The 11484-nt window shown below is 34.6% G+C and overlaps 1 protein-coding gene across 1 annotated transcript; it reads left to right on the forward strand.

The window, feature by feature from the left end:
* Positions 1 to 955: 955 nt before the first annotated feature.
* On the forward strand, positions 956 to 1615 carry LOC144564967 (uncharacterized). Its single transcript, XM_078314574.1, has 2 exons — positions 956 to 1265; positions 1358 to 1615. Exons 1-2 carry the CDS (start codon positions 956 to 958, stop codon positions 1369 to 1371), a joined length of 324 nt encoding a protein of 107 aa, XP_078170700.1. The 3' UTR covers positions 1372 to 1615.
* Positions 1616 to 11484: the final 9869 nt, after the last annotated feature.

An 11484-nucleotide genomic window follows, 5' to 3' on the forward strand; every position in this document is an offset into this window, starting at 1 on the left:
CCTTCCCACTCTATCCTCCTCAAACCATTGTTCATTGGTTGATGATTAAACTACTCAGTAGACATCGCCTTTTACCTTTGGTGGTCGAGGGTTATGTCCGACATATCAAACCAAATAGAGTGAGGTTACTTACCAATGATTTCCAAAACAGTTTTGGGCTTGGGGCAAAGTTTTCGTTAAATACACGTGATGTTTTAACGAAACCAAGAATCGCAAAGAGATGTGATTAGCAAGTTTGCTTACCTAAGATAACTGATAGCCAAGATATGCATACACTACCTTGGTTGTTAGTAAAAATAGGGATCTTGGTCCTACTGCAAAACGGGAATAGAACAAATTTGCAGTGGGAGTTTTATCATTAGAATAAAACATTACATGAACAAAGCTAAAATCTTTACATTTTAAACATTGTAGTAATATGGCTAAAGAAACATCCTTCTCTCTACGCTCCCTGCTCGAGAAACAAACACTGAAAGAGGACGGATCCAATTTCACTGATTGGTTTCGTGCTCTCACCATTGTACTAAGACGTGAAAAGAAAGAATATGTCTTGAACTCACCTGTCCCTGCTGAGCCAGGAACAAATGGCAAACCAGAGGATGTCACTAAGTACAACAAGCACAAAGAGGATGAGCTTGATGTACAAGGTCTCGTAGTAAGTATTATGGGTCCTGAATTGCAACGCTGATTCATGGATACCAAAACTTATATCATATGCGATCAGCTCAAGAACATGTTTCAAGAGCAAGCGCGTATCGAGAGATTTAAAGTGACAAAATCTCTACTTGGTCACAGGTTGACCGAGGGAGGCTCTATGGGAACTCACATGCTCCGTATGACGAGCGATGTTGAGCAGCTCGAGAAGCTGAATGCTCCGATAAGCAAGGAATTTGCTACGGACATTATCCTGCACTCACTTCCTCCAAGCTTTTCGGGATTCATCATGAATTTCCATATGCTTGGCATGGATAAAAGTTTGCAAGAGCTCCAAGGGATGCTTCGGATCGCTGATGGGGACATGAAGAAAAAGTCTTCTGTTCTCATGATCCAAGCTGGTGGGAAAAAGATAAAGAAAGCCCCAAAGAAGGTGGCTCCCAAGTATCAAGACAAAGGGAAAAAGATTCTTAAACCGAATCCTCCCAAGATAAAGGTTGCTGCTTCCTCTGAATGCTATTACTGCAATAGCAAGGGTCATTGGAAGAGGAACTGCCTGAAGTACCTAGCGGATCTGAAGTCTGGAAAGGTTTCCAAGGCTTCAACCTCAGGTATTTTTGTTATTGAAGTTAACGTTGCTACCTCTATAAATGATTGGGTATTGGATACTGGATCATGTGCTCATATTTGTTCAAATATGCAGGTACTAAAGAATAGAAGGAAGCTACGTAACAAGGAGATACAACTCCAAGTTGGAAACGGAGCACGAGTTGCAGCCGTAACAGTTGGTAGTATAGAGTTGTATTTGCCCAGCGGGCTTGTAATGGAATTAGAAAATGTATATTTTGTTCCTAGCATTTCCAGAAACATCATTTCAATCTCATGTTTAGAGATGAATGGTTTCTCTTTTGTGATAAAGGACAATAGATGTTCTATATACAAAGATGAATTATATTATGGATCTTCTTATATGATGAATGGTCTTTATATACTGGAAATGAATAAACCCGTGTTTAACATAAATAACAAATGACTCAAAGCATCACATGAAAGCACGACTTACATGTGGCATTGTCGCCTTGGTCATATAAATGAGAAACGCATCAAGAAGTTACATAAAAATGGACTTCTTGGTAAATTTGATCTGGAATCAATTGACACATGCGAATCTTGTATACGAGGTAAAATGACCAAAGCGCCTTTCTCCAAAAAGGGCGAAAGGGCAAGTGACTTGTTAAGTCTTATACACACGGATGTATGTGGACCTATGAGTACTTGCACAAGAAATGGTTTTTCTTACTTTATCACGTTTACTGATGATTACAGTAGATACGGTTATGTCTACTTGATGAGACATAAGTCTGAATCCTTTGACAAGTTCAAAGAATTCAAGACTGAAGTAGAAAATCAATTGAACAAAAGTATTAAGGCTCTGCGTTCTGACCGTGGAGGCGAATACTTGAGTTTTGAGTTTAAAGAATACTTAAAGGAATGTGGGATAGTCTCACAGCTCACACCTCCAGGGACACCACAATGGAATGGTGTTTCTGAGAGACGGAATCGAACTCTACTAGATATGGTTCGATCCATGATGAGTGAAGCCACTCTGCCGAAATCCTTCTGGGGGCACGCACTAGAAACTGCTGCACGAACAATAAACATGGTTCCATCCAAGTCAGTAGAAAAGACTCCATACGAGTTATGGTTTGGGAAAATCCCAACTATGTCTTATCTTAAAATTTGGGGTTGCGAAGTATTTGTCAAACGTCCGACGTCTGGCAAACTTGATCCCAAAGCTGACAAATGCTTCTTCGTAGGATATCCTAAGGAAACGAAAGGATATTACTTCTATTACCAATCCGAGAACAAAATAGTTGTTGCTCGTCATGGTATATTTTTGGAGAACGAGTTTCTCGCAAAAGGAAGTAGTGGGAGTAATGTAATACTTGAAGAAATTCAAGATACATCACATAATACAATATCTGAACCAGATCAGATTAACCCACCTCTTGATACTTCGGCTGATGAGCATCTGGAAGTTCCAAATCCACAAGTAGCTGTGGATGAGGTTCTAGTCCCGAGCTCAAGTACTTCAACGCAAGTTGAAGTAGAACTGGATCCGCAGACAGTTGTGGATCAAGTTCAACAGCCCGAAGAAAGAGTACTACGTAGGTCAACAAGAGTAGTCCATGCACCTGAAAGGTACTTGGGACTGCACGAGATCTCAGCCTATGACACTGAAGATCCTTTGACCTATGCGGAAGCATTGGATAGGCCCGACTCTGATAAATGGCTGGAGGCCATGAGATCCGAAATACAGTCCATGTATGACAACACGGTCTGGAACCTAGTTGTACCACCTGATGGGATAAAACCCATAGCTAACAAGTGGGTTTTCAAAATGAAAACAGACATGGATGGTAAGATGACTGTATACAAAGCACGGCTAGTAGCGAAAGGTTTCAAACAGATTCTCGGTGTAGATTATGATGAAACTTTTTCGCCCGTGGCTATGTTTAAGTCAATTCGGATACTCCTAGCAATTGCCGCATTTCATGATTATGAAATATGGCAAATGGATGTCAAAACCGCCTTCTTAAATGGAAATTTAGAAGAGGATGTGTACATGACACAGCCTGAGGGTTTTGAGGATTCAAAGAATGCTGGGAAGGTGTGCAAGCTTCTTAAATCCATTTATGGACTGAAGCAAGCATCACGGAGTTGGAATCTTCGATTTGACGAAGAAGTCAAAAAGCTTGACTTCGTCAGATGCGAAGAAGAACCATGTGTATACAGAAAGACTAGTGGGAGTGCCATCGCTTTTCTTATCCTATATGTAGATGACATACTACTAATGGGAAATGATATTCCTCTTTTGCAACAAGCCAAGTCTTCGTTGAAGAAAGTCTTTTCAATGAAAGACTTGGGCGAGGCTGTCTATATACTAGGCATAAAGATCTATCGAGATAGATCAAATAGACTTATAGGTTTAAGTCAAAGCACGTACATTGACAAAGTGCTGAATCGGTTCAGCATGCAGGATTCTAAGAGAGGATTCCTGCCAATGTCTCATAGTGTTCAGCTAAGCAAGACTCAGTATCCTTCGACAACTGATGAGCGAAGCATTATGAGTAGAGTACCATACGCTTCGGCTATTGGCTCTATCATGTACGCCATGTTGTGCACTCGCCCTGATGTCTCGTACGCTTTGAGTGTGACGAGTAGATATCAGGCTAATCCAGGCAAAGAGCACTGGATTGCTGCAAAGAATATCCTTAAGTACTTGAGAAGAACTAAGGATATGTTTCTCGTCTACGGTGGTGATTCCGAGCTTGTGATTAATGGTTACACTGACGCCAGTTTCCAAACTGACCATGATGACTCGAGATCACAGTCTGGGTATGTGTTCATACTCAACGGTGGTGCTGTGAGCTGGAAGAGTTCAAAGCAAGAGACTACAGCAGACTCAACCACCGAAGCAGAGTACATAGCTGCATCCGAGGCAGCTAAAGAGGGTTTCTGGATCAAGAAGTTCCTTAGCGAACTTGGAGTGGTTCCCAGTGTTCAAGGCCCTGTGGACCTCTACTGTGACAACAATGGAGCTATAGCTCAGGCCAAAGAACCGAGATCGCACTCAAAATCCAAGCATGTTCTACGGCGTTTTCACCTGATACGAGAGATCGTAAATAGAGGTGATGTAAAGATATGTAGAGTTGACACAGTCAGCAACACAGCTGATCCACTCACGAAACCTCTTCCTCAAGCCAAGCACCAGATGCATATTGCCTCTATGGGTCTGAGACACATAGGAGACTGGCTATGAGTTTTTCTTTAGATCTACGAGATTTTTAGAATACTAGAGATTTGTGTAAATAGGGCCTACGATGATTGGCTCCTAGCTTAAGTGGGAGATTGTTAGTTTGTAATAATCTAGAAGTCAATAATACGATAAGTTAATCATAAAGCTTTGTTCATGAATTGAATGTTTATTTATATATCATTTTGTTGCCTTGAGTATTATTGAAATTATGGATCATTTCGAGTTCATGACTGAAATTGTGAAACTCCATAATATAGATAATATATACTCTTAAAAGTCACTGACCAAGGTAATTAGCAGGAACACTAATTACCGCGATAAGGTTAGCATGTGGATTAAAAGATGGTTAAGTTTTACAAACCACCTGACACGAGATGTCATTTTAATCACATGGATACATGTTCTAGGAACATGGTATTTGACAGACCCCGAATGAAACATTAAATAGAATTGTGTTCGTGTCATTTATGTTTTCATTCAGTGTCAAAGTTCTACAGTATGAGGTATTTATCGTTCCCACTAAGAAATATATATGAGTAAGTGTTATCTAACGCTGTCCGTAAAAAGCAGCCATAACGGTAGCATTTCCATATATATAACTTAGCTGAGGAAGTGATAGTCTACCAAGAATACTACTTGTCCCTCGTATCTCTATACGAGTTATAGCATCACTGGGCCCCTTGATAGAGTTAGATTATCTGCATGCGGTATAATTACAAGAGTAATTATATTTGATAATCTACTCAAGATCAAGAAAAGATACAGTTAACAAGGATGACACATATCTACCTTAAAACTGATCTGATAGCTATGAGACAGAAGAACTGACACAAGTAAATTGTTTACTGGATCGTGATATTGTACAGTACAGCATCATCTGTGTAATTGGATGGTCATGATGTGTTGCCAGATGCCACCCATGACTAACAGAAGTTAAAACAGTTTTAACTCTGTTTACCAACATAACACAGATCCTATTGGGTCACACCATATAGGAGCTACTCGGAGAATCTTACTGATTAATTATAAATTGATTATAATTAATATTAAGATGGTTATAATTAATTATACGTGATATAATTAAATTATAAATGTCATTTAGAATGACAAGCAGAAACAACGGTTAATTTATAAACGTACACGTTACGTTGTATAAAAGTTACCGAACAATAACCGAAAAGAAATATAATTGTACATGACAATTATATATATATGATTTGGAATTTTAAATTGTTAATTATGGGCTTGAATTATGGATTTAAAAGCCCAAAATAATCAAAGCCTTAATTAAAATTAAAGGCCCAAAGTCAAAGCCCAAAATCAAAGCCCAACACTATTCATGCCTTAATGGGCCAAGGGTATTTTGGTCATTTCCACCCTATGCCGACTTCCCTTGTGTTGACATGTGTCATGTGAGGTGGCAAGGGTATTTTGGTCATTTCACATGATAAAAGGATGAGGTGTCAAGGGCTTTTGGTAAATAGATTTGTTTTGAGGGGTATTTTGGTCTTTTGCCAACCTCCTCAAAAGTCTATAAATAGAGGGGTAGGGGTAGAGAGAAAGACTCACTAATTCACGTGTTAATCTGATTACTTCGTTGATCGGTTTTCCCTCTCTTCCCTGATTTCGGTTATTACGAGATTCGGAAAAATATATTTTTAGATTCTGCGGTATTTCATGTTTTGCTTTATTAGTAAAACGGAATAACTTGTATTCTTAAATATATTTAATCTGTCTCTTTTTCGGTGAATAGTGTTTCTGCAGAATTCCGCAGTTTACGGTATTTCTGGCAGAAGAAGTAAATCGCTCTCCGGTTAGTCCTGGTGGATAACCAATAGAGGTATCACACGTGTGATACTGCGAGTCGATTCCATCCCTGGTGAGGCTCTACTCGCTCGGTCTGTATTCCAACTGAGATTTGGAATCAAGGTATAAATTGTTATATTAATCTATTTAATTTGTAAATAGATTTAATGCTTTAGGAAATCAATTATGGAGTAGATCTGTAAATAGGATTAAACGAATCTTTTTGATTCATTTAATCCGTAGCTTAAGTTAGATGTAAAAATTTTTGTTTTACTCTTTCCGCAGCTTAAGCTAATTAAATGGGTTTGAACTGTTCCTCGAAACCCAACATGACATTGGCATCATTTCCCCTCTTTTTCATTAACCCTTTGATTTCATGATATTTGACGCCTAGCAACTCAAACAGTTGGCCTTGGATACTCGTCGAGTCTGTAATTCCCGTTACCAGATCCCCAAAAATAGGCAAACCCCACAAACAACTCACATCCTCCACCGTAGCTGTCATTTATTTAACTTGTCAGTAAGAAATTTAAAAAAAATATATTTGAATTAGTTAATACCTGTCATCTCTCTAAAGGGAAGATGAAAGGTGTGCGTCTCCGGACGCCATCGCTCGACAAGTCCACGAATGAGGGCCGCATCGAGGGCGATATCAGGCAATGTCGCGATCTGATATAAGCCCATTCGAATTAAAAACAGTACATACTTCTCGTTATACTCGCATTTGTGTTGATAGTGTCTCACGATTAATATATCATCACTCTAAATTAGGAAAAAAAATCAATTACAACATAATTTGATTACTGACCTAGTTATGAAAAACGAAATAAGTAAATGCTTACCTCCTTAGACGCCTTAGATACCCTATGATTGTCGTAAGTTATCCACAACAAGTGGCTAAATGTATGTGAAAGTATTCCGTCTGTCATACTAAAAAATTCGAACAATATTCTAAATTATTTTGAATTTTTCTAAATTATTCTAGACCATTTTGATATTTTTTTTAATTATTCAAGACTATTTTGCTATTTTCTAAATTATTCTGGACCATTTTGGTATTTTCTAAATTATTCTAGACTATTTTGATATTTTTAAAATTATACTGGACCATTTTGGTATTTTCTAAATTATTCTAGACTCTTTTGGTATTTTCTAAATTATTCTAGACCATTTTGATATTTTTCTAAATTAATAGGAAAATTTTCTAAACCATTTTGATATTTTCTAAATTATTCTAGACTATTTTGGTATTTTCTAAATTATTCTAGACAATTTGGATATTTTCTAAATTATTCTAGACCATTTTGGATTTCTAAATTAATAGGGCATTTTTCTACAAATTATAAATTATTTGGACAATATTGTAAACTATTTAAAATGAACTGATTAATTATATTATAAATTAAAATAAAAAAATAAAAAACCTGAATCGAAGAGCCGATCGATAAGACAATCAGAGTTCCGAAAGGGATCCGAAAGGAAAATAGGTTCCTAAAAAAATTCTAAACCATTTTACAATTTTCTAAATTAATTGAACAATTTTCTAAATTAATAGGGCAATTTTTTAGACCATTTTGGTATTTTCTAAATTATTCAAGACCATTTTAGTATTTTCTAAATTATTTCAGACCATTTTGGTATTTTCTATATTATTCCAGACCATTTTGGTATTTTCTAAATTAATAGGGTAATTTTCTAGACCATTTTGGTATTTTCTAAATTAATAGGACAATTTTCTGAAAATTCTAAATTATTTGAACAATATTCTAACCATTTAAAATTAAATAATTAATTATATTATAAACTAAAATTAAAAAAAAAATTACCTTAAAGTGGGGAGAGGAGAAAGGAACGGAGTCCTTTTGTAGGGTACCTCGGGTTCGGATTTTTTTTTTTCCGATTTTGGGTCTAAAACCGGAAAAAATTTATTCGGGTTTTGAATTAGGTTTCCGGAAAAGAAATTTCCGGTATTTGAAGTTGAATCTGGAAATAATTTTTTCGGGTTGGGTAGTTTTAGAAATGTAACAGCGAGTTAGTTATTTTTTAAAATTTTATTTATTTTTTGGATATAAATAAAAAAATCGGGAAGAGGAAGGAGAGGGAAAGAAGGGAGGAGGAAAGGGAAGGTAGCAACAGTAATAGTGCCGATTTTTTTATTTATATCCAAAAAATAAATAAAATTTTAAAAAATAACCAAACCGGTGGTGTATTTCGAATACTAACCAAACCGGAATTTTTTTTTCCAGTTTTAGTACCATTTACCAGAAATTTTTTTTCCAAAAATTCATGCCTAAAACCGGAAAAAAAAATTCCGGTATGCAATTTCGGAAATTTCTTTTCCGAAAATGGGATTTTTTTTTATAAACTCATTTACATATATACATATACATATATATATATATTATAAAAAAATGTGTTTATAAAAAAAAATCCAAATGACGTTTATAAACAAAATACCGATCGTTATATACCTACCGAAAACTTAAACTGAATTTTTGAGGCATTAAACGACGTTTTTTTGAAATTCTGATGCTTCAGATGCCCAGGGGTTCCTCCCGAGGCGATAATCGGATCCGTTTCGTCCCTCCCTTTCTGAAAAATGGTCATACTCCCAAATCTAAATTTCCTAGCCAAAGTTATGATTGTTTAAAGTTTTTTTTCGAAAGCTGAAATTTGGAAATTCATAACTAACTATAGAAAAATCCAAATAAATTAAAATTTGTGTCAATTCTATGTATTTTTGAATACTCTACATGATGGTGTAATCACTTTTGCAGTTTGATCCCTGTATCAATCCAAACTTGCTGATACATATAAATTTTTTATTTATATCCAAAGAATTTTTTTTCTAAAAATAACCAAACATGGGCTGGAATTTCAAAAGTACCCAAACCGGCAAAAAAATTTCCGATCTTAACACCAATTACTGGAAAAATTTAGTGCCTCAAAAATTCAGTTTAAGTTTTCGTTCAATAGTAGGCATACAATGATCGGTATTTTGTTTATAAACATTGTTTGGGTTTTTTTTTTTTTATAAACTAATGTTTTTTATAATATATGTATACGTATATATAATATAATATATATACATGTATATGTATGTATACATATGTATATAGAGTGTGGCTAATTTGCTACCGGAAGCACTTTGACCGAGGTGTTTTCGGGGCTATATTAGCATATGTGATATTCAAACAACAAATCCAAACCGTTAGATGTTTAATCTATATTAAAATCTACTTGGAGACCAAATTTTATATTTTTTGGAATTTTTTTACTATTTATTAAGATGGTTTGAAAGTCACTGTTTTTTATATAATATATGTATATGTATATATGTAAATTAGTTTATAAAAAAAAAAGGGAAATTCCATTTCTGGAATTTTTTTTCAGTTATGGGACTAAAAATCGAAATTTTTTTTTCCGGAATTGGATACCAAATTTTTTTGTTTTTTGGTGTTAGACATGAATTTCTGGAAATTTTTTTTCCGGTAATTGGTGCTAAAATTGGGAAAAAAAATTCCAATTTGGGTAGTATTCGAAATACACCACCGGTTTGGTTATTTTTTAAAATTTTTATTTATTTTTTTAATATAAATAAAAAATAAGGTAATATTGTTTGGGTTGGGATTTCATTTTATAGAAGGGATAAAGGAGCAAGGGATCAGAGGAGGTCATCATTCATGGCAGTCTGTGTCTACGGGAATGGTTCAACAGAAGGAAGAGATTAGATTAGATGATTAATTGTAATTTATAGAATGTTAAGCCTAATTAATTTCAGTTATCGGTTAATTGGACAAATACACGAGTTATTCAAATTTATAAGGGTAAATATGTTATTATAAAATTTAGAGGGAGAAATACATAATTTAGAAGATTTCGAGGGATATACATGAAATTCCTCCTTAAATCAAAAAGAAAGAATAAGAATATAATAAGAAACAAATAAATTAAAGAGTATTTAATTGTGAGTTATTAATTTAAAAATTAAATAGAAAAAAAATTAAGAGTTGAGAGATATGTGAGATATAACTAAGAGTAAATAAGTAAATAAGAAATTCAACAACTCTTGAAAGATACATCAAAAATTAACACTAACTTTAATACCAATTAAACGAGGCCTTGATGATTGTCGGCTGTCGCCCGCCTAAACTGTTTGCAAATATGATAAAAATTATTGGGCCATTGCAAAAAGTCTTAACGTATTAAATTTTCCCATATAACTACTCTTTCCTTCGGTACTCCATTGAATCACCCCCACCTATCTTCATTTATTAACCTCACTTCCTCAATCCCCACCTCTCTAGACTTTCTCCTTCTCCCCTAAAAATTCCTCCTCAAATTGAGAAAACACTAGGGAGGCATTAACGCAAGGACAAACATTTAACCATTCCTAAGAATCCACCGCTGGTAGGATCCTCTCCAATTATATAAAACCCATTTAATAGTTCTAAGTAAATCCGAATCGTTTATTTTGGGTGTAATTTGTTGAGTAAGATCTGATAAAGTAGCCATTCAGAGATGTTAGATCTTATATGAACTGTTTTTCTTTTTTAAAAAAAAAGTGGATAATCACATAAATTTTGTTAATATTATAAAGGTATAATTATAACTAATGAGTAGAATTAAGTAATGCGAAACAAATCAAGAACTGATAAAAAAAAACTAAATTTTATAGGAAATATATACATTAAAATATAAAATATATCGAGATAATCAATTAAATCACAAACATATAGTAAATGATTTAGATTGTCATGATGTATCAAGTTTAAATCTAGAGTCAATGTCTTCTTATCTGTATTTTCACTATTATTAACTATACTTGCGCTGACAACTGATTTGCATGAAAACGATAGTGAAATAATCTAAACATTAGAGATCTTATAACATAACACCAAAAAAATTTTACAATATCAAACTATCCAATTTCATATACTGTTAATACCGACAATTGATAAAATATAATTAATAGATCTAGAAAGATCACATAATGATAATGTATAGAAATTTATACCCGATCACCCTTTTAAACTAAATTATTAATAGATAAAATATATTTTTTTAATTAACTATAAAAATATTCATCTTAGGAAAATTGACTTGCTGAGTCAAAATAGATTTTAGGACCATCATGCTCCGCCAACTGCAGAGAATCCGCCTCTTAATCCTGCGGACTCTCTCTCTCTCCTCCTGTGGTCTCT

Source organism: Carex rostrata, chromosome 14 (assembly GCF_964058835.1).
Source record: "Carex rostrata chromosome 14, lpCarRost1.2, whole genome shotgun sequence".
Classification (NCBI taxonomy): domain Eukaryota; kingdom Viridiplantae; phylum Streptophyta; class Magnoliopsida; order Poales; family Cyperaceae; genus Carex; species Carex rostrata.

Coding starts and splice junctions, on each gene's coding strand:
- LOC144564967 (XM_078314574.1), top strand. CDS start 956: ATGCTTGGCATGGATAAAAGTTTGCAAGAGCTCCAAGGGATGCTTCGG.